The sequence below is a fragment of the Peromyscus leucopus genome, chromosome 6 (genome assembly GCF_004664715.2).
Source record: "Peromyscus leucopus breed LL Stock chromosome 6, UCI_PerLeu_2.1, whole genome shotgun sequence".
In the NCBI taxonomy this organism is placed as follows: Eukaryota; Metazoa; Chordata; class Mammalia; order Rodentia; family Cricetidae; genus Peromyscus; species Peromyscus leucopus.
The window spans coordinates 39,007,652-39,032,234 of NC_051068.1; the positions used below are offsets into that span (position 1 = coordinate 39,007,652).

General features: G+C 37.2%; 1 protein-coding gene across 1 annotated transcript in view; it reads right to left on the minus strand.

The window, feature by feature from the left end:
* LOC114688041 (arylacetamide deacetylase-like 2) overlaps window positions 1-23,993 on the minus strand; it is a 34,425-nt gene extending 10,432 nt beyond the window's left edge. The window contains exons 1-4 of the mRNA XM_028862664.2: window positions 23,809-23,993; window positions 4,101-4,323; window positions 3,847-3,916; window positions 2,146-2,317 (exon numbers count right to left, since the gene is read on the minus strand). Of these exons, the coding sequence (XP_028718497.1) occupies window positions 2,146-2,317; window positions 3,847-3,916; window positions 4,101-4,323; window positions 23,809-23,946 (603 nt within the window). The 5' untranslated portion in view covers window positions 23,947-23,993. The remainder of the gene's footprint in view (window positions 1-2,145; window positions 2,318-3,846; window positions 3,917-4,100; window positions 4,324-23,808) is intronic.
* Between the last annotated feature and the right edge of the window lie 590 nt (window positions 23,994-24,583).

Here is a 24,583-nt window from a genome sequence, read left to right on the forward strand (position 1 = left end):
CCCCCTTCCTGCCCCCCTCTCCTTCCCCTCACCCTAATATTTGTGCCAGAAACCCCATCCAAGGACTGAGGAATCTGGATGCAGAGATCCACGGCTAGGCCCCGGGTGGTGTACCGGGAGTCTAATTAGCGAGAAAGAGGAGGGTTTGTATGAGCAAGAATTGTTAAAACCAAGGTTGGATAAAGCACAGGGACAAATAGCCAAATGAATGGAAACACATGAACTATGAACCAAAGGCTGAGGGGCCCCCAATTGGATCAGGCCCTCTGAATAGGTGAGACAGTTGATTGGCTTGATCTGTTTGGGAGGCATCTAGGCAGTGGTGCCATGTTTCTTTAAGACATGAGAAAACACATCTTTTGTACTCTAGTCCATCTATATTTTGTTTTTCTATTAGAAAAACTATGACTTGCTGTAGAATTTTTTTTTTAAAAAAGAAATCTGTTATTCTGAGACCCTGTTCATGCACTGATTACCTCACCAAATAGAATGTCAAAATGATTCAAGAAAAAATTTGAGTATTTCATGGGCTTGTATGAGATGGCATTTCATAATGGTTGAATAATCAAAGGGATAATTATTTTAAAATGAATTAATTAGTCTTGAAAAAGCAAACATATTCTTGATTGAAGTAAATTTCAAATAAAAATACAAGTATTCCGTAAAATTCAATAAATACAAACTTAGAGACAACATCTACTTTATAAGAGGAAGCCAATCTATACAGTATAAATGATACAAAATATTCATTTTGGAGCCATGCAGTGGTAGCACATGCCTTTAATCCCAGCAATTGGGAGACAGAGCCAGATGGATCTCTGTGAGTTCAAGGCCAGCCTGGTATAGAGAACAAGATCCAGGAAAGGCACCAAAACTACATAGAGTAACCCTGTCTTGAAAAACCAAATATAAATAAATAAATAAATAAATAAATAAATAAATAAATAAATATTATTTTGTTCTACAAAAGGATTTGGGGGAATATGAGTCATGTGTTGGAGTAAGATCACTTTTCAAAACATCACTTATTGAGCAGTGATTATTTAGCTTTGCTCAGCAAGAATTTTAATATGAGGTAACAGTTTTATTACAGTAGGAATTATTCTATACAAGCATGATATATTGTCCAATGTTATCTATGACAATCTGCATGTTTGCCACATTGCCATGATTACTAGTCAATATCAACTCGCCTGAATTTAGAATCATGCAAGAGAATGAAGCACATCTCTAGGAGTATCTATGAGAGTATTTTAGAGAGAATTAACTTAGGAGTAAAGATTCACCCTGAACATGAAGGCATCATCTTACAAGTTGAAGTTTTCAGAAAAGAAGAGGATTGGTAATTCAGAAATGAAGCTTAGTACCAGCAAGCATCTCTTTCTGATTTCTAGACTTGAGAGATGAGAGCAAACAGCTTTACACTTCCACCACCACAGCCAAAAGGAGCTCCCACTGTCATGCCTTCAAGGCCATGATGCACTGAATGTTCCAAACCAGGAGCTGTTATATCCTCTCTTCCCTTAAATTGCTTCTTGTCAGATATTTAGTTTCAGAGAAAAAAAATAACTAAACATTCATCAATGACAGTGATAGAAAAATATTGATAATTTTAATAGTTTATCTATAGAAAATCAGTAAATTATGAACCCAGAATCCCTTATTGATGAATAGAGTGGTTCATAGATGATGTTGAACCTTTTCCTAACATTGGCAAGGTAAGCCAGGTTGAGTAATGGTCAGTATGACAGTTTTCTAATACCAGGTTCTTGAGTTGCTGAGCAGGATGCTCACAAGTTCAAGGCCTACACAAACTACGAAGAACCTCAGGGAATCTCATCAAAAACCTATTTTGAAACAGTAAGTTTAAAAAGGAAGGTTGCATAGTGCTGTGGTAGAGTCCTTGCCTGGCAAGCACATATCCCTGGATTCACTGCCCTTGCCCCTCCTCCTAAAAAAATAAGTAGGGTTGTAAAACCCTTCCTAAGCCCTAGACAATTAAAGCCACATCTAAAGTAATGTGCAAAATGGCTAATCCTGTTTAGTTTAAATGTCACAGATAACAGTTTAAAAGTACTGCAAATACACTTAAAACACTGCTTCATTTATGTTAGGATTAAAACATATATAATACATACAACGTACCAGTTGAACCACTGTTGCTGCCAAGGTTCCCCCAGAACTGTCTCCCATAATGCAGATTCGAGTGGTATCCACTCCATATTCTGCAAGCACTTTATCCTGGAGAAAGAACTTGATCACAAAAATACAGTCTTCCAGGGCAGCTGGGAATGGATACTGAGGAGCAAGTCTGTAGCTTTAGAGAAAAATCAAACAAAAACACAGCAAAGCCCTTGTTAAAATTGTACAATTAGATAGCTCTCATTCTTGCCAACAGATACACTGAGATCTTGGCCTTACGTTGAATCATAAATCTCACCAATTACTCCCAAGCTCAATGGAAACTTCTTTCTTAAAGTGAGGCATAGATTTGGGTTCAGGGTTTCAGGTAATGGTTCTAAGGAGAAATGAGTGAGACAGGTGTATTCATCCTGTGAAGCCTGTATGCTTCAGTGGCCCTCAATGTGCTGGTAACTCAAAAGCAGTTCAGAATTATCAATAGGATTCCCCAGAAATTTTAAATACAGATAATATCAGAGTAAATTATTGACAGATGACTTCAACTATAAATGCATGTAGGTCCATTATTTATAAAATTGTAGAATTTCATATCACAAATTGAATATCAGAATTTAATCATCATAGTCATTGTGAATCATGAACATTCTAAATGTACCAGTGGATCTTACTCAAATTATTGAATTGTTTCATAAGACTAAGTACTACTATGTATTTTCATTTTTGCTTTGTGTGTGTGTGTGTCTGTGTGTTCTCTTTGGAAGACACTTCAATTGGGCTATCACATTTTTATTTCTATCACCTTAATATCTATTAAATTTCTGAATTATTCACATGCTTATATTAAACAATATCCATCACATGGTCCTTGCAGATATTTATATTTTAATCTGTATCTTAAATATTTGAAAATTAGCATATTATGAACAATGACATACAAATATCATTACTCTTCACAGTAAAGAACAGCAAGTACCTAAAATCATGTAGAATTCTTAAACATTATACAATATATCACACCATTTAAAATATTATTAAAATGATTATGTGTTAAATTTGGCTAAAATTATTGCAGGAAGGGCACACCATTCTTACTATTATAACTTAGATATTTCTCAAAACATAAGCAATTTGTCTGGTTCCATTAACAATTAATTATGAGCAGGACAGAGCTAATCTCTCTAGTATGTCCTACCTGCCCCCAATATACTCTGGACTATGAAATTCCTTGAGGTGATTCTTGTCTGAAGTCTAGAATTCTGTAAATCTATTTCTATAATATTTCACTATGGAATTGTCTAGATGTGCAATAACCTTTTCATCCTCCGGATGGAAGTCTCAGTAGTTTAGAAGACACAATAGTTCATAAAATAATAAGCATTTGCTCATATTTTTGTGTGTTATTGGAAATGTTGGTAAAATTCATGAGATAATAAGATATTAATTATATAATATCTTAAAATATTCAAATTTTACCAACATTTTTACCAAAAAAAATCCTAGAACCAAGAGCAACACTGTCTTTACACTGTTTTATAACCATGTCAAAAAACAATATCTCAAGCATATAATGAGTATACATTCTACTATGTTACTTGAAGATAAAATAAGCTACTTGTGAAACTTAGGTGGGTATGTAGTCCTGAGAAAGCTAAGCTTATGTTGTGAGAGCTAGGGCTGTGATAAGAAATATTATCATTCTCTTACTCTATTCCCACAACAACAGCATTAAGCTTGTTTGCTGTCCATCTGTTCAGGTCATCATAGGTTGACACCTCTGAAATAGTAGAAATAAATATAAATTGGTGCACTGTAAATAGAAAACAAATTCCAATGTATCTCACTTAAGAAGCACATATTACTCAAGCAAGTCATCATTATATTGATAAGTACTTTGTCAATCCACAGCACTTATTTGAATATGAATATATGAGCCACACACACATCAGAAATACACTTACTGCAGCTTCCTGTGACGAAGGCACCACCATGAATGAAAATTACAGCTGGTCTCTGTCTTTCAGATTTCCTTTTTGGCAAGTACAGACGAACAGGAATGTCACTAAAGTTTGTGTCAATCACTGTAATGTTTTCATCTGAAACTGGTTTTGTAAAGTGCATTTTTGCTATAATTGAAAATAGTCCTTCATATTTCATAAGACCTGTGTTTTCAAATAATGTAGCCTATAAGAAGACAAAGTTTTAAACATTAAACATTTTTTAATAACAAAAATTGCACACACTCATGCAATGATAAAAATAAACAGTGTGATATATTTTAGAGGACCGATTTTATCTCTAACAGTGTTTTGGTAGTATAAAATTCTCAATGTGTTTATCTGCTCCAGACCAGCACAAGATTAGGTTCATGAACAATTCATAATGAATGGTAGATGCGTCAATAAAATTCCATCCCTTTGAGAAAATATTGGTGGTTATAGGTTAGTAAGAAGAAAGAGTCATTTTCTTGCATAGCTGTTAATGAGTTACCCTTGCTATAGTAAATAATCTCCTCCCAATGCTCAAGCAAGAAACTCTATTAAACTCATTGGACCGCACAGAAGAATTAAGACATGAAAGTGCGTGTGGGTGGGTGAACCTGGTGAGAAAATGGATTCCAGTAGACATAGAAAGGAGTGAGAGAAGGGAATTCATCAGGTAAATTCATAAATCTGTCCAATAATAATAAATAAATGCTTGGAGATACTAAGTCTATTGGCTTGGAAGCTTCATTCCTACTTGCTAGCTTTTATTGGGCTAAACATGCTATGTATCTTACCAGAGAGGAAAGTAATCATCAATTTTACCCAACTGTGAACCCCATGAACTACAATAACCATAGGACTAGCAAGACTTACCTGCTCTTGCATCTGTGGTTTGAACATCATGGGGGTAACCAAATACGTTCTTATTGGATTTTAGTCCTATTACACGAGATGAAACTTATATCTAATACCATAGTTGGGTCAAGAATCAGGATAGACAGGTCATAGGCCCCTGGAGAAAACATACTATGGCCACTCTGTTAAATGTACATAGTATTAAATTGACTCCTAATGACTTACTGTTATACCTATAAGTTAATACATCTCTCAGTCCTCAGTAGACAAGCTTCTGTTTGTAGTAGATTGTGATTAATGTAGAGATGCAAAACAAACTAAGTTAAAGGGAATAAAAGACTAATGAATACTCAACTCTAAATGGAACTTCTATAGAGCCTTCTCTCCTTCCAAAACACAGAGATCATTGCAGAAGTGGAGACTGATGTCAGGAGCGATTATTCCGAGTTACTGTGAGCCATGACACAATTACAGCTTATAGCAATTCATAATGAATATTCAGATGCCATCCCACTAGACAAATGGTTTTCTGATGGAGGAACCCTGTTAGGCAGGGTCACAGGCTCTGAAAAACCAGTTGCTTTTATCTGTAATTTCACTTATGCAATAACAGATACGATAATTTCCTATTACCATGCATTTTCATGTAATATGTACATGTAATCTCATGATTGCATCTCAGTCTTATGGGCACATGCATTTGTGGATGGTCAGAATCATGACTTCTCTTTTAGCTGTATATTCGATGTATGGACTATATGTTAGGATGTGCTTCATGGCTGGATCTGTTGTTCCACAAACACTTAAAAGCCTGCTTTGTTCCTTTTGCTCAGACTAACTGCACACATTTTGCTCATTTTTACCTCAGAGCAAGTCCAAACTAGATTAAAGGATTTTGTAAATAGATCATAAGTTTAAAACTTTACAATTATGCACAAAGTCAGAGTTGCAGGGGTCTAACCAAGGTTATCCACACAAAGCACCCTAAGAAAAGCATGCCAGTCCTTTGTGGCCAAGTCTGCTGACAAAGAGCTATGTCTTGAAGTTTGTCATACTGGGCACTATGCCCCTTCTCTCTGGTCCTGAAACCTTAAAACCTTGTGTTGCCATGGCAAATGGCTTGGCTCTTTATCATTCATCCTAGAAATATGTTTTTGACCAATGAGAGATAACTCTTGCATTTTTTTATTGCTTCAAATCTGCTGTAAAAAGAGAATTTTTAGGCTAGAGAAAAAGAAGCAGGAAGACTAGAAGAAAGAATTAGAGTGAAGAAATTAGACAATTAGGGCATGAAAATTAGAAGAAACGTGGAACAATAAAGAGACATGATTTGAAGAGCATGCATGTGAGCTAATTTGTTTGCCCTCAGACACCCTAAGTTCCTTTCACTTCCTGTAGTGTCTGACCTGAGCCCTGAAGAGGACCTTGAGGCTGGATCTCAAAGGCCCTCGATAGACTGTAGGGCTGTATATGCCAGAGATATTGAATAAATATAAAGAAACAGAGTATTCAAGGTACAACATGGCAGTTGAATGTATGAAGTCACTGATTGTGGCAGCATGCACCAAGCTGTGTAAACTCAAAACAGAATAAATCCCATCATGGAAGAGGGAGATAAACATGCAGTCTTTCCTCTTAGCCCAGGAGCTCATGGCAATTTTCAGCTGGTCAGAGAGGGAGAGTCAATTTTGTGATGGGTGTGGCTTCTGGTACGTCACTTGTCCGCCTATGAGAAGTCACACATCCAAGAGTATTTAGGAAGTCCAGTGTAGACTTGATGGGTGTGGAAAAAAGATAACACAAGTAAGGAATGTTGTATGGCTCAGTAGGGGTTTCAAGAGTGGTAAATATGGTCAAACACCATTGTATGAAATTCGCAAAGAACTAATAAAACAGGGAAAGCATGGCGTACAAATAAATAAAATTAAAAAAATATTAAGCATGCTGTGTTTGGAAGTAATAGTAATCTCATCTATTGCCACCAAATTTTTCAATATATTTTTCAATATATATATATTGAGACAGAATTTCTCTGTGTAGCGCTGGCTGTCCTGTAACTCATTCTGTAGACCAGGCTAGTCTTGAACTCATAGAAATCCTCCTGCCTCTGTCTCCCGAGTGAAGGGATTAAAGGCATGTACCATCACCAGCTGGCTGTAATTTTATCTAAAACAAAATTATCTGAAAAGCGGCATTTTAGGTATGTTCCAATATTTTATTTTATTTTGTTGGTCATTCAATTTGGTGTTATAAAATGATCTGTGTTTGTGTGTGCATGTAAACATGTCGGTCATGTGTTCTTGTGGAAGTCAGGGATAAACTTGGGTGTTGGTTCCTATCTTTTGACCTTGTTAAAGACAGGTTCAGTTGCTCCAGCTGTATACGCCAATCTTTCTGACTCAGTGGCTTCCTTGATTCTCCTCCCCGCCCCTCCCCTCCCTGTAGGGAGATGTGGGTTACCATATCCAGCAGACTGTGGGTTCTGGAGACCTGAGGGCAGACCCCAACCCGTGCTCAGCAAACGTTTTACCCACTATGCTGTCTCCATCATCTCTAGTTTAGTCTAATATTTTTAAATGTCATCAAATTCTTATATAAATCATAGTTTATATTCCACCCTTTTAGCTATAAAACAGCATCTTTTCATTTTCTTAAGATCACTTGAAGGAAAAAGAAGCCACTTTTTACTTTATACCATTGAAAACAGGTTTTCTCTAGTATTTCTGATAAGTTATCTAACATATTACCAACCAATTTCAGTGAAATCATTGTATATTTTTATGTGACTAGAATCTTCTGGAGTATGTACTGTTGTGTTGGAAGTTTCTCCAGTCGTACTTGTCCCCGTGGTTCCACAGCCACTTATAAAGTAATTCCTCAGAGGCTTATATTAATTACAAACTGTATGCCGTATGGCTCCAGTTTCAGGCTAGCTAGCTCTTTTATCTTAAATTAACCAAGTTTCTATTCATCTGTATGTTACCAAATGGCCATGGAGTTTCTGGTCTGCTGGCATCTTGTTGCTCCTTTGGCGGCAGCTGGCATCTCTCTCTACACCGCCCTTCTCTCTGTACTTCTGCTTGGATTTCTCACCTGGCTGTAAGCTTTCTTGCCATAGGCCTAAACAACTTTATTTATTGTCCAATGGGAGCCACACATATTCACAGCATACAGAAAGACATTACACAATACTTCCCCTTTTCTGTCTAGTCAAAAAGGAAGGTTGTAACTTTAACATAGTAAAATTATATATTATAAAACAGTTATCAAGCAATAATCATAGTTACAATATTAGTCTTTGTATTTGGCAAAATTAAAGAAAATATTCTATCTTCTATACTATTTTTGTGAGTGTAAAGTTTTATATCTAATTTATCTTTATCATGACTAAGGAAAACTATAATTAGAACTATTTAGTCTTCAACTACATCAAAGACCCCAGAAAGATATATTACCTGAGTAAACAGGAAGTGCATGGCAAACAACTTCCATAATAATAGAAATGACAGAAGCATCTAAAGTCCTTCTGTAACATTGGGGCATTTATCTTCAGCCTACAGGCCTAGAGTATCTATCATAGCCTTCAGTGAAGCAGGAAATTTTAAGGACTGTTCTGCTCATCCTGGCAAAGTTCATCAGTTGCTTCTATCCATGTCCCATAGAATGTTTGGCAGTTTCTTCTGTGAAGCAGAAACCTGAAGGACCATTTTGCCTTGAAAAGTTCAGTGGTCACTTTCCTATGAGTCCTGCATGTCCAGTTTATACAGCATCCTGTGAAGCAGTTGAGGCAAGGGCATTTTTTCCCCAGTGACTAACTTTTTCCATAAAGTAAGCAAACTCCATAATGTGTTTCTTCGATGCCCATCATCCTCTTTGAAGTAATTGGTTCTGCCAGGAGCAGATGCGTCTCACTGTCCAGAAAAGTCTAAGTACTTAAAACATTTTAAATACCATATTCTGTAGGTCTTTGAAGTGTTTGAAGATTACCTACCTAATTGAAATATACTTATGTATACTTAGAAAACTTAAAACTACTATAGATTTGATTATCATAGTTATTAATCTGTATTTCTTAACTATATAATTTTAAATGACTTGCATAGATATAATACCTTAAACAAGAGTATATATATATATATATATAAATATATATATATATATATATATAATCACAGTTCACATGAGAGACACCACTAGGAAGCTGTTTTTAGCTTCATTTTAGCACCTTTTTTTAAAGCTTTTTTCAGGTTTTAGGTAGAAATTCTTGCTACCACGTTGAGTGCCAAATGTAGCCAAAGTTTCTCTGGTCCCACCTGGTCCCACCTGGCCCTACAGTCCTGCAGCTGCTTAGAAAATAATTCCTCATAGGCTTATATTAATTACAAACTGTATGCCCTATGGCTCTAGCTTCTGGCTAGCTAGCTCTTTCATCTTAAATTAATCTATTCCTATTAACCTATATGTTGCCATGCAGCCATGGCATTATCAGTCTGCTGGCATCTTATTACTTCTTTGCTGGTGGCTGGCATCTCTCTCTACTCCACCCTTCTTTTCTCTGTATCTCTGCTTGGATTTCTCACCTGGCTGTAGACTTTCTTACCATAGGCCAACACAGCTTTATTTATTACCCAATGGGAGCCATACATATTCACAGCATAGAGAAAGACATCCCACAGCATGTCTTCCTCATGATGTTAAGGTTAAAAATCCATACAGATATTATACCTGTCTACATTAATTGTGAGAATACTGTCTCCAGAAACCCCCAAGGCTGATCATTTTTACACAAATAGTAACTGAAGAACAAGATGAAATGCCATGTATCTAGGCCAGTGGTACATATAATCTTCTTTGTATATTAGCTGAAACATTATAGAACTTTTTTTTTTCCAAGACAGGGTTTTTCTCCGTAGCTTTGCACCTTTCCTGGAACTCACTCTGTAGCCCAGGCTGGCCTTAAACTCTCAGAGTTCCACATGCCTCTGCCTTCCGAGTGCTGGGATTAAAGGCATGCACCACTGCCACTCGGCTATAGATCTTATAAACAAAAGTAAAAAAAAAAATGCTAAATTCTAGAAGAAAGTAACAAGTAGAAGATCATAATGGCAGTCATATAAAATACTTCGAGGAGTGACAGGTACTAATGATGGTATCAGAACTGTTGTTTTCTCATATTAAAGATTTTTTTTATCAATAGTATAAAGCTCTCAACTTAAAAGCAAATATGCATATACAGAAACATGCATATAAGAACATCTATTAAGAAAAGTAGCCAGGGCTAGATGGTTTTCGGCCAGAATTCTACACAAAATAGAAACAGATGGAATATTGCCAAATTTGTTTTCTGAGGCCACAGTTACCCTGATAGGTAAACCACACAAGAGTCAACAAAGAAAGGGAATTACAGACCAGTTTCCCTTATGAACGTAAATGGAAATACTCAACAAAATACTTAAAAACACAATCCAAGATCACATCAAAAAAATCATATATCATGGTCTTCATCCCAGAGATGCAGGGATGGTTTAAGATAAAAAAAATTCAGTCAATGGAATCCATCACATAAACAAACTGAGTGAAAAAACAAACAAACATGATCATCTCATTAGATGCCAAAAAAGTCTTTGAAAAAAATCCAACACCACTATATAACAAAATTCTTGGAAAGATTAGGGATACAAGGGACATACCTCAACATAATGAAGGTAATTTACAGCAAGTCTATAGTCAACATCAAATTAAATGTGCAGAAACTCAAAGTAATCTCATCAAAATGAGGAACAAGACAAGGCTGTCCACTCTCTCCATATCTATTCATTATAGTGTTTGAAATTCTAACTAGAGAAATCAGACAACTGAAGGAGATCAAGGGGATATAAATTGGAAAGGAAAAGGACAAAGTATCATTATTTGCAGATGATATGATAGTATACATAAGCAATACTAAAAATTCTACTAGGGAACTCCTACAGCTAATAAATACCTGTGAGTAAAGCAGAGAACCGTCAGGAATTCTTTCTTTCTTTTTGTCAGTTGTGTTTGGTTACACCCTATTTCTCTGAGCTATTTATCTTCTATAACCAGACAAGGCTTCTAGTAGTGGGACAGGGACACCAACCCAGCCACGAAACTGTCAACCCCAAACCTGTCCTTCCTGAAAGACGTGCTAGGGCAATGGTGGCTCTGAGCTTGTGGGAGCTGCCAACAAATGGCTGATCTACATTATACCCAAGCTCAGGTCCAAAACTGCCTAGACAGCCAGGAACTGGCAGCTGTGTAGCTCAGAGAAATAGCACAGAACCAAACTCAACTGACAAAGAAAACTAATGAAATGATTCCTCATGGTGCTTGTGGGAGAACAGCTCTGACCTTATTGAGGGCTGCTGGTAGCAAAGGACCATTGGAGTATGCAGCAGGTGACTAGTGTTCAAAAGTCCCATCTAAAAGAACCAAGGGTTTTGGTAGAGGACTAAGCTCTCATGTAAGCCATGTTGGAGTTATTGCCTTTATTGATTGTTTCTTGTTGAAAACTTCTTATGCAATTACAGCTATGATATTCCCATTATCATGCATTTTCATAAAATGTATGAATGTAATCTCATTTCAATCTTATGGGTATGTGTATCTGTTGGTGGTCAAGAAGATGATTTTTTTCATTTAGTTGTATAATTTTGATATATAGAATATAGGATATATGTGGTGATATATTGTGTACCCCAATATATTATGTACCCTAAAAACTTATTTGGGGACCAGAGATTGAGACAGCAACTCAATTAGACATAGAGGCCAGACAGTGGTGGCACATACTTTTAATCCTATCACTTGGGAGGCAGAGATGTGTCTGGATCTCTGTGAGCTCAAGGCCACATTGGAAACAGAGCCAGGCATTGTGGCACACACCTTTAATCTCAGCACTTGAGATCTCATGTCTTTGCTTGGAAAAGATACATGACTTTAATCCCAGAAAGTGATGGCAGGAAGCAGAAAGGTATATAAGGACCAGGAACTAGAGGTTTTGTAGGCTTTGTTTGGGAAGTACACATTCCTTTAATCCCATGGCTGGGTAGATAACAGTATATAAGGCATGAGGAGATAGGAACTAAGCGGTATTTAAACTGAGACCCATTTGTGGAAACAGGATCGGCTAAGCAGTTGGCAAGGTGAGATTGGCTGTGGTTGTTCTGTTTCACTGATCTTTCAGCTTTCACCCCAATATCTGGTTCCAGGTTTTCTATTAATAAGACCTTTTAGCAATTTGTATTAGAGATATACTTCACAGCCAGGTCCATTGTCCCATGAGAGTGTTGACACTAACACAGCTTTGTTCCTTTGGCTCAGACTAATGCAAAAAATAATAATCTTGTCTCAGTCTAACACAAACTGCATGCACTTAGCTCATTTTTACCTCAGAGTAAGTTCAAACTAGACTAAAGTCCTTTGCATATCAATCATAAGTTTAAAACTTTACAGTTATGCTCAAGGTCAGAGTTGTAGGTGTCTCTTTAAGGCTACTAACACAAAACTCCATAAGAAAAGCCTGCCAATTCTTCACTTTCCAAGTCTGATGATAAAAAACTATGTCTCAGAGTTTGTGGTACTGGGCACTGAGATCCCTCCCTCTGGTCTTGGGACCTTGGAACCTTGCATTACTATGATAATGGCTCTGCTCCCTATCATCTATTCTAGGAATGTGCTGTGACCATGAGGGTTTTGAAACTTTTCTTAGGATTGCAAGGAGTCTCCTGTGAAAATTGTGAGAATTCAGCTAAGAGAAAATGATGAGGAAAAAGGGGCTGTAGACTTAGAGAAAGAAAAAAAGAGAGAGAACAGCAAAGACATCAGATAATTAACTTAGAACAATGAAGTGAACGGACTGAAAGAACACTATGTGCATAGATTCATTTGATATCCTCCAGATTAAATACCCAGTCACTTGTATGCTTATTCCCCAGGACTCTGGGAGAAATCTCCTCAGGGCAGGTACCCACAGGGGCGGGGAGGGGGGGCTTTGGTTATGACCTGTTGAAGGGTTCTTGGTGGGAGGAGGGAGGAATGAGGAAATATTAAATAGAAATATAGATAGAGACAGTAAGACAGAGACACAGGATAGCTTCAGGAGGGCCCTGGGTTAATACCTAGCCACCTTGAGATTTATTCTAATGGGCTTTCTATACACTACCAAGGGGAGAGGCAAAAGACCTCCCCTTTCAAGATCAAAGTACAATGTACAGCCAAGTGTAAACCCTTCAAAACACTTGGTAATCATGCCCTTCACCAAATCATCCTAGTATGCAGCCCTGCTGGGTAAAGCAAGCTCTGATTTTCTGACCTTGAGAAAGGCCTTACTTAGGGAGCCTCTGTGAGCCCCCACAGATACTTTGCTTTACTCATAGATTGGTGCCTAGCCTGATCTCATCAGAGAGAGTTCCTCTGAGAGCCGATGGGAGCAGAACAGAGACACCCAGCAAAACAGGTGTGAAGCTTGTGGAAGCCTTTAGAAGAGGGGGAGGAAGGATTGCAGGAGTTAGAGGGGTCAAAGACACCACGAGAAAACAGCCTACAAAATCAACCAAGCAGGACTCATAGGGACCTGAAGCAGGAATCACAGAGCTGGCATGGGCCTGCACTAGGTCCTCCATGCTTTGGTTATTTAGCTTAGGGTTTTTATGGGTATCTCTGAATCTCTTTGCCTGCTCTTGGGATTCTTTCCTCCTACAAGGTTACCCTGTCCAGCCTTGATGGTTTGTCTTATGGCATTTGGTTATGACATGTTCTGTTGATATCCCTGGGAGGCAGACTCTTTTCTAAAGGGACACAGTAGACAGAAGTGATCCAGCCTCACAGAATACTCTAGTCAAGACCTAACAATTATCCTGATTTTCTCAAGGTTTCTCCAAAGATTTCCAGCACCCCACAACAACAGGAAATAGTCTAGAGCATGACACCCACATTCTCAAAAGATGGGTTATGCATATTTATTGTGATTTAAGGAGAGTTAGTACAAATTGTTATTGGTATGGTCGGAAAGAAAGCTGAACAAAGGAGATTGGATCCAAAGATCTCCTTATGAAAAGAAGAAGGAGGGATATAGAAATGATAGGATAATAGGGTAGATTATTTAATCTACTTTTAAGTCAAAAGAACAACTACTAGTCTTAAATATTTTACATTGGTGTGGATTTTTATATATTGATACAAATTTAAAGTTAATTTTGTTACAGTGTATGTATATTTCTACTCTTATTTGGGTTATTATGTCTATGCAGCTTATTTAAAAATGTAATGTATAATTAAGAAATAAAGATTAGCAATCATCTATACTAGTCAAACTCATAGTCATATTAGGTATGTTTCCAACGTAATACACAGATGTATTTAAATAGGTGGTTTTCAAACACTTCTATAGTGGTAGCTGTTCCAGCTTTGACCTGGAATTATTACCCCATTGAGGCTTCTGGTAACTGTCATGTCTACCCCGGAGGTGGGGCTGAGACAGGATCAAGATGTGCTGGTCTCTTGGTTCCTGGTAATCCTGGCTGTTGGATGGTAGACTGAGCAGAGTTCTCCGGAGAACACCACTGGACTGCCCTGCACCTCTCCTTGACCCTGTAGCCTATCCGTTTACTTGTTGTAAGTTACCCCCCAAAATAAACCTCCCTTTTAACTACGTGGAGTTGCCACCAATACACTTCCAAGACTTACAGAATGTGGCATTTAATATGCTTAATAACCTAAGGCTTTTCACGTCAGTGAGACATATCTGCCCCTGGTAACACCAACCTAATTCAGAGAAGATGATGGGCACCAAAGAAACTCCATATAGAGTTTGCTTTCTTTGTGGCAAAAGATAGCCACTGGGCAAGAAACTGCTCTTGCCTCGACTTCCGACAGTATGCTGTGTAAAGTGGCCCAGCAGGATGCAAAAAAAAAAAAAAAAAAAAAAAGTCAACTTCCAAACTTTAACCAGACAAAGTAGAAGAGTCCTTCAAAATTCCTTGCTTCTCAGAAAAGTCCATCAGATATACTAGGCCTGTGAGCCAAAGATGTATGCCCCAGTGTTACAGAAGAACTTAGGGTAACTGTTCAGGTAGGCAGATGTCCCTGTCATTGGTAACATTTTATCTTTCTGGGGTCTTTGATGGAGTTAAAGACTAGATAGCCATATGTCAAAGTGTTAGTTAGGATAAAAGATAAATTAAGTATAAACTTTAGATTCACAAAGATAAAATAGATAGTAGAATATTTTCTCTAACTTTGACAAATACAAATGAATTAGATATTGTAACTGTAATTCTTACTTGATAACTGTTTTTGTTGTGTGTAATTTTACTATGTTAAAGTTAAAACCTTCTTTTTTAATTAGACAAAAAGGGGGAAATTTTGAATAGTCCTATATACTGTAGGAATATATTTTGCTGTGACTGGTTTAATAAAGAAGCTGACTGGCCAATAGCTGAACAGAATAAGGTTAGGTGGGAAAGCCAAACTGAGAATGTGGGGAAGGAGAAGGACAGAGTGTGGAGTCTCCAGCATATTCAGCGAGAGAGGCAAGATGAACATGCTGTACTGAGAAAAGGTACCAAGCCACATGGCAAAAAGTAGATAAAAATATGAGTTAATTGAAAATGTAAGAGTTAATTAGTAACAACCATAAGCTATTGGCTGAGCATTTATAATTAATATTGTGTCTCTGTGTCTGTTATTTGGAAACTGGCAGGCGAGAAAGAAACTTCTGCCTAGGTGCCTTTGACAGAGAACTGCATTCAACACCCCAGGCTTGGAATGCCTGTGCCTACGCTGCAGTAGGTGTTCTTCCTTAACTTGCTGTTCCTAATGTGAAAACGACTGTTTAAGTGCTCTGCTGCATGTATACTGTATGTCTTGTTTTGTTTTGTTTTTAGCTTACTCAGGCCTTGTGTGGAAATTTGGCACTCATGTTGGTGCCAAAATGTACAAGACTTTTTCTTTTGGGCCACCAACCAGCTCCCAAATCATGACACAGAGACTTATTAGTTTTGAATGCTCAGCCTGGTTTAGGCATGGTTCTGGCTAGCTCTTTTAACTTAAATTAACCTGTGTCTCTTTACATACCTTTTGCTTCAGGCCTTATTATCTTTCTCAATGCTGTATATCTTATTTTCACTGCTCTTGTATGTCTGCCTGGCTTCTTGCCCTGGGTGTGCCCCTCATTCTCTCCTCCTTTTTCTTTCATTCATCTCCTTCTTTTCAAGCCTAGATTTCGTTTCCTATTTATTCTCTCTGTCTGCCAGCCCCACCTATTATTTCTCTGCCTACCTGTTGGCTGTCGAGCTTTTCATTAGACCAATCAGGTGCCTTAGGCAGGCAAAGTGAAACAGATGCAACATATCTTTACAAATTAAACACACATCCGGACATTGTTAAACAAATGCATCACAAACAAAAATAACACATGCTGAGGATTGTTTTTAGCTATCATGATTATTTTGTGTTTTCATATGAAGCTGAAAATTATCATTCCAATTTCTATGAAGAACTGTGTTGGAATTTTGATGAGGATTACGTTGAATCATTAGATTGCTTTTGGTAGGGTTGGCATTTTTACTGTATTAATTCAACTGATCCATGAGCATGGGAGATTTTTTCATCTTCTGATATCTTCAACGTCTTAAAACTTTTATCGTAAAAGTCTTTCATTTGCTTGGTTATAATTACTCCAAGATATTTCAATTTTTGATGTCCTGTGAAAAATATCATTTTCCTGTTTTTTCCCACAAACTCTTCTTCATTTGTATATAGGAAGGCTACTGATTTTTGTGAGTTATTGTTGTATACAGTTAAAGTAATATTTTGGAACATAAACAAATGTAACACACCTTTGCATAGTTAAAATAATATTATACAACAGGATAATTGAGGTGATTGAGACATCTTGATATCTGTTCTTGTTATTGTTGAGTAGATGTTTCATTCCTTGATTTATGTTGCTCTCATGGATCTTAGGAAAGTGTGGTAGTTATGGATTGTCCAGTAGAGGGTGTTTCTGCATGTTAGTAGGAGATAGAGAGGAATAAATGTGGGCTCCAGGGTATAAGGTATATGGTAGGAGGAGGGGATTCTACCAGTAGATTATATTATGGGAAAGTAATCTGAAGAGATAAGGGTGAGAGTGATAAGGGGACCTTGGGTCTGAACTGGGAGCTGAGGTTTCCAATGAATGGATTTGAGATGAGTGGAGGGGCATGTGTAAGCCAATTGTTACCTGGCAGGAGGTGAGAATGTAAATATCATAATGGAGGAGAAGAAGGACACAATGAGTCATCTATCTGAGTCACTGCCATGTGTCTGCACTGGGAATCCTAGGTGGAGAGTGTTCCTAAGTGTCAGGGGCTGACACAAAGGAATGTCCATGGCTTAATAGGAATGGCTGATAGGGTCCATAAGAAAGAGTGAATCTGAATCTGTACCAAGATTTATTGGCATCCCCTGGGAGTAGAGATAGGGTAAGATAAAGGTATCTGCAGACAGGCTGATAGAGGGATGAAGATGAGTCCAGAAAGATTGCAGTGCAGTACATCAAGAAGAGTGAAAATTACCTGCCTGAGTTTAAGTCTATAATGTTGGTAAGGTTAGGAGAAGGATTTAAAAAGGTGGAGGGATAAGTGTGACTGGATTGTACTATAAACTTACCTGTTAAAAATAAATTAATGTAAATAAAATCACCTAAAAATTATAGATGAAAACAGAGACGTCACAACAGAAACTGAGGAAAGTCATGGAATCACAAGAACATACTAGAAATATCTGTGCTCCACCAAACTAAAAATCTAAAATAAATGAATAATTTCTTGATATATACAACCATCTAAGGCTAAACCAAGATCACGTAAGCAATTTAAACATACCCATAACTCTTAGTGAAATAGAAGATGTAATTAAAAGTATCTCAACCCTACCTTCCCACAAAAATCCCAGGGTCACGTGGAATCAGCATAGAATTTTACCAACCTTCCAAGAAGAATTAATGCCAATATTCCTCAAATGTTATTCCACAACATAAAACAAAAGGGACATAACCTAATCCTTTTTACGGGGCCACAATTACCCTGACACCCAAGCCACAGAAAGATCCAACAAGAGAAGAAAATCACAGACCAATTTCCCTTATAAACCTGGATATAAAAATTCTCAATAAAACTTTGCAAACTTAATACAAAAAACAAATTAGAAAATCACCCACCAAGTAGGCTTTCTTACAGGGATGTGTGGATAGTTCAACATATAAAAATCAATGAATGTAATCCAACATATCAATAGGCTGAAGGACAAAGTCCACAAAATCATTTTATTAGATAGAGAAAAAGCCTTGGACAAAATCCAACACCCCTTCATAATAAAAGTCCAGGAAAGACTAGAGATAAAAGCAATATATCTCAACATAATAAAGGCAATTTTTTTCAAGCCCACAGCCAACATTAACTGAAAAGGAAAAAATAAAACAAAAATCATTTTCACTAAAATCAGGAACAAGACAATGATATCTACTGTCTCTAAATCTATTCAATATAGTACTTGAAGTTTTAGCAAGAAAAATAAGACAACTAAAGGTGATCAAGTAGATACAAGTATTAAAAAGAAGTAAAATTGTCTTTATTTGCAGGTGATATGATTGCATACATAAACGATCCTAAAAACTCCACCAGGGAAATTCTGCAGTAGATAAATATTTTCAACAAAGTAACAGGATACAACAATAACTCACAAAAATCAGTATACAAATGAAGAGTTTGTGGAAAAAAACAGGAAAATGATATTTTTCACAGAGCCTCAAAAATTGAAATATCTTGGAGTAATTATTACCAAGCAAATGAAAGACTTTTACGATAAAAGTTTTAAGACGTTGAAGATATCAGAAGATGAAAAAATCTCCCATGCTCATGGATCAGTTGAATTAATACAGTAAAAATGCCAACCCTACCAAAAGCAATCTAATGATTCAATGTAATCCTCATCAAAATTCCAACACAGTTCTTCATAGAAATTGGAATGATAATTTTCAGCTTCATATGAAAACACAAAATAATCATGATAGCTAAAAACAATCCTTAGCATTAAAAACTTGCTATAGGTATCACCATCCCCAATCTCATATTGCATGGCAGAGCTACAAAAATAAAAACAGCATGGTATTGGCACAAAAACATACACACTGGTGCATGGAATCAAATTGAAGACCCAGGCATAAATCCACACACCTGTAGCAATCTGACTTTTGACAAAGAAGACAGAAATATACATTGGGAAAAAGATAGCACCTTCAACAAATGGTGCCGGTCAAAATGGTTAGCTGCATATAGAAAAATTTACATAGATCCATATTTATCATCCTGCATAAAAGTCAATTCCAGATGGATCAAGAATCAATGCATAATGCTAGATACCCTGAATCTGATAGAAGAGAAAGTAGGAAATAGTCTTGAACTTATTCAGGGAGGAAGAGGAATTCTGAACAAGACACCATTATCACAGACACTAAGAACAACAACTAATAAATATGAACTCATGAAACTGAAAGAGTTCTGTAAGGCAAAGGACAAGGTCATTTGGACAAAGCATTAGACAACAGAATGGGAAAAGATCTTTATGGAATATATGTTCAATAGAGGGCTAATATCTGAACTATATTAAGAATTAAAAATCTGGACATCAAGTAAAGAACCCACTTAATATGGAGTATATAACTAAAAAGAGTTCTCAAAGGATGAAACACAAATGGCTGAGAGACACTTGAAGAAATGTTCCCATGTTCAGTCATCAGGGAAATGCAAATCAAACTACTTTGAGATTCCATCTTACATCAGTCAGAATGACTAAAGTCAATAACGGAAATGGCAGCTCATGCTGGTGAGGCTGGTGAGGGTGAGAGATACACTTACGCTTTGATGATGGGAATGCAAACATGAATAGCCATTATGGAAATCAGTGTAGTAGTTCCTCAGAAGCTGGATATTTATCTAACTCAAAATCTAGCTAAACAACTCTTGGGCATATACCTGAAGAACTCTACATCCTACTACAGAGACACTTCATTATTTTCATGACTTCTTTCTTTATAGTAGCCAGAAATTGGAAAACAGTCTAGATGTCCACCAGCAGACTAAAGGATAATGAAAATGTGATATCTTTATATACTGGAACATTATTCAGTTGCAAAACTGGAAAATTGGTAGGTAAATTGGTGGAGAAAGAAACAAATCATCCTGAATGAAGTAACTCAAATACTGTATGTATTCTCTTAAATGTAGAAGTTAGCTTTCAAGATTTCAATAGGCATGCTACAATCTGTATAAACATAGAAGTTACATTGGAGTAAGGGACTATGGGGAAGTTGAGGATATCTCAAGGAACAGGAAATACATTATATTGTTATGGAGTGACAATGGAGAGACTGGGACAGGGGGATTAAATGGCAAGGAGGAGGGAAAAGTGAGTTATGGGAGGGAATACTGGGAGGAACAACTGAAATTTGAGGGATCATTAGAAAGCCACTGTTTTAGAAGATTCCTAAAACATATATATATGAAAGAAATCTAGATGGAGTTACAAATAACAGAGTAGACAATACCCCAACTAGATATCTTTTACCACCAACTGAGAAGTTCAGTGTCAGAAATGGGTTGATTTAATTAATTAATTGACCAAATGGGTACCAAGAAAACTTCACAATAACTCAAGCCATTGCCAACACTAATGGTTGCTCTCCATAAACTGATATTAAGGAGATGTCACCTACATATCAGTCAACATGTACAAGTTGAACAGTTGCCTCACTAGAGCCCTCTCCCCTCCTGACTATTGTTCATGGCACTGGTAGGCACTCTGTATACTACCAGGTAAGAAAAGTAAAGACCAACCCAGCTACAAACCCTGTGATTTTTCAATGGTGACCTTCCTGCATGATATCCTTGTGAAATAGTTGTACAATATTTTAGGAGTAACCAACCACTCTCTGACTGGGTTTAAGACCCGCTCTATGAGATGGAACCTATGGCTGACTCTGCTCAGGTGGGTAATACCCTGAGACTGAATAGATCACGGGCCTAGGGGAAACCCAAATGCTATTGACTTGCTAAAGGATCATAAATGACTCCTAATGAAATTCTGTTATGCACATAGCATAGATCAGTGTCTTGCTCAGCCATCATCAGAGAAGCTTCTTCCTGTGGTAAATGGGAAGAAATACAGAGACCCACAATTGGACAACGTGCAGAAAGTGAGAGACTTTGCTATATTCATTCTTGAATGTGATGTCTTCATCAAACCCTTTCTCTCAGGGCTCAGGGAGCTATGTGGAAGAGGAGGTTAAAGATTGTAAGAGGCAGAGGAAATAGATGACACCAAGGAACCAGTGTCTTGCACACACAACAGAACTGACACACATAGGAACTCAGACTGTGGAAGCATGCACAGGGCCTACACAGGTTCAAACCAGATGGGGTCCCAGTGCTGAGAGGGGGAAGTAGAGAGGGGCTCCTCTCCTATCACTAACAAAGAAGCTATCTCCAACCATTCCCTGCTTGCAATGCAAAAATTAGTGTTCTCCAGCGGGGTCTCACTGGGTTAGACTTGATTAGGTCCACGTCCAGGAGAGATAGCCTGCACAAAATGAACTGTCCAGTGTTTTGTAGATTTTTTGTCTAATATTGCTTTTTTAGGCATTTTTAAAAAATCTTATTTGTCTTTTCCTTATATTTTATGACTTCCAATTTTCTGTTTTTATAGTCATATGTGTGTGTTGTGTTTTTATTTGCTTGTTTTCTAAGGAAAAAGAGAGAAAGAATAAATGGATTGGATGAATGGGGAGGTGAGGAGTTTCTGGGAGGAAATGGGAGAGGGGAAACCATGATCAGAATATAGTGTATTGGTAGCTTTGGGAGCCAGACTCCAGTTACCCCCAGAGTATTCAAACAAGTCCACAAAGGCAGTGAGGGCTTAGGAAACTTTTTTATCTTTCTGAGGGCTAGATTTTTTTCTATCTCAGGGTATTTAGAAATACATTTTTATCTGAGGGGTAAAATAAGGAAATGCACACATTTCATTTTCTGATGGCAAGTTTCTCTTTTACTTCTTCTTAAAAATGGTCTCTGACTCTTTCTGTCTGCACGCAGCTACATATCTTCACACTGTTACATTTTGTACATACAGCTCTGTATCTTTCTCTACATACATATGGCCTTATATCTCGATACACAGTTATATCTGTTTTCACAGGTCTGCACATCTTTCTTTTACATAATTCCTCTTCTACATCTCTTTTTTTATGGTAGCTTCATCTTCCTTGCCTCCATACAGTTTCAATTCTCCACACAGCCATAGCTATACATCTCATATACATAGCTCTCTCACTGCATAACACTTTACACAGTTCCTTCTCATTTTCATTCCACTCTTTACACATTTCCTATACATAGCAGAAGCTCTTTCACACAGCTTTCTCTCTCACACACACATATTCACTCACACACATGTATTTCTTCCACATTATTTACTCTCTCTTTGCTCGCTCATTCATTCATTCATTCATTCATTCATTTTCTCACATTTCTCTCATCTTCCCTAACACTTCTTTTTCTTATTCGTGTCTCACTCAGCACACACACACTTCACTCACATTCTTCATAACTTCCTCTTCTACATTGCTGCTGCCCTTTCTTAACCAAACTCTGGAAAATTATGTTACTTTTCAGGGTCCAACCCATGCTCATAACACAAAATAAGTCATGTAGTTTCTCTTAGGCTAGTAATGTCACATTGATCCATGCACATAGCTCTAAGTTGGTGAGGGATCCCAGACAGTAAACAATTGACTGAACCTTGAGCCTGAGACTGGGACAACATGCAAAAATCAATTACTTAGGAAGTTATGACTAATAAAGTTGCTTCTACTCTGACCTTGAATCAGCAACAAACAACACCTGGGAAATGGACCTTGTTATTTGTCTCTAGGGGCAACCAGACTGCTTTGAATCTACTCTGAAGTCTAAAGTTAGCTTTCTGTGTAATAGGCTATCTTTGTGACTGAGAATCCTAAATCAGTCTGAGTAATGTAAAATATAGGCAGAAATTATCATCCTGATCATTCACAGCTATATGTGTGCCCAACAAGTATAAAACACCACCAAAGGGCTGTGGAAAGAACCCCACAGCTCTTCTTATTAGCAAGGGACAACAGTGGCACCAGAGAAAGTTATGGACAGAAAACAACCAGTCATTTATGGTCAATAAATGCACAATTTTGCCAAGTAGGGCCCACCAACAGGAGCCTAGGCATTTTTTAAAGCATCAAACATAAACTAACTTCCTAGCAATTCCCAAATATTTTTTTCAGATAATACTATTTCTTTTATTCTGATGTTGCCATAAGGTCACTATATGTAGTGATTTAGCAAACACTGTCTGTCTTCCTGTTTGTAGACAATCAGTTAAGGATATTAGTGATTAAATATACAGCAATATCATCTGGTTTACAAATCATAAAGAAAGCCAAGTGGTGGTGAATATCTTTTATCACTGTACTCAGGAGGCCGAGGAAAACAGATATCTGAGTTCAAGGCCAGTCTTGTCTACAGAGTGAGTTCCAGGACAAACAGGATTACATAGAGAAATTCTGCCTTGAAAAACCCAAACCCAAACCAAACCAAAACAATCAACCAAACAACTAAAACAAAAGCAAAAAAAGAAAGGAAAAAAAAAAACCCTGAAATCTCTTTCAAACACTTTAAGTAAAAGGAGTTTCAAATATACTTATAGCATAGCATCCCAATTCCCCAGGAAAAAAATATATTACCAAAAGTGAAGTCATTTTTACAAGGGTATCTGCCAATCTCACTCTCCAAGGTTCTTCAATATTTCCTGGAAGAGGCGAATAAACACAATAAGCAAATAGAATACAGGAGAATCCAAAGCACAGAGTTTTGTACCCCATGATAAATCTTCACCAAACTTGTGTGCGGTGACAGTCAATGGCATCTCATATATAGGCTAGGGAGCAGTAGGACAAAAGTAGGTGAACTATCTAAGATAAAATGATAATTTTAGCAATAGTGACTTGACATTCACTTCTCAGATCAAGCCACAGATGAAACTGGTTACACAACTGTACAGCTTTGTGAAATAGAATTTACAACAGAATATCTAATAAAGTGTGCAGCAATGGCATAAACTTGTTAGACCAGTGAGCTCCTCTTACATCACTTAACACCAGAAGAGCAGAAGCAATTAGGACCCTGATTAGAGCACACCAAAAAAAGGACCAAATGAATCCTTTGTTCTCTTGCTACTTTGCAAAGAGTAGTGATTAGTTTAAAAATAAGGTAAAATGATAGATATCATTTATTCAACCTTAAGGCTAACGCCTACACCACAGGTCATCGAGACACAGCTATACCAATCTTGGACATATACTCTAAAGATGTTGAAACATGCCACAAGGACACTTGCTCAACTATGTTCATCGCAGTTATTTGTAATAGCCAGAACCTGGAAACAACCTAGATGCTCCTCAACTAAATGGATAAAGAAAATGTGATACATTTACACAATGGAGTATTACTCAGCTGAAA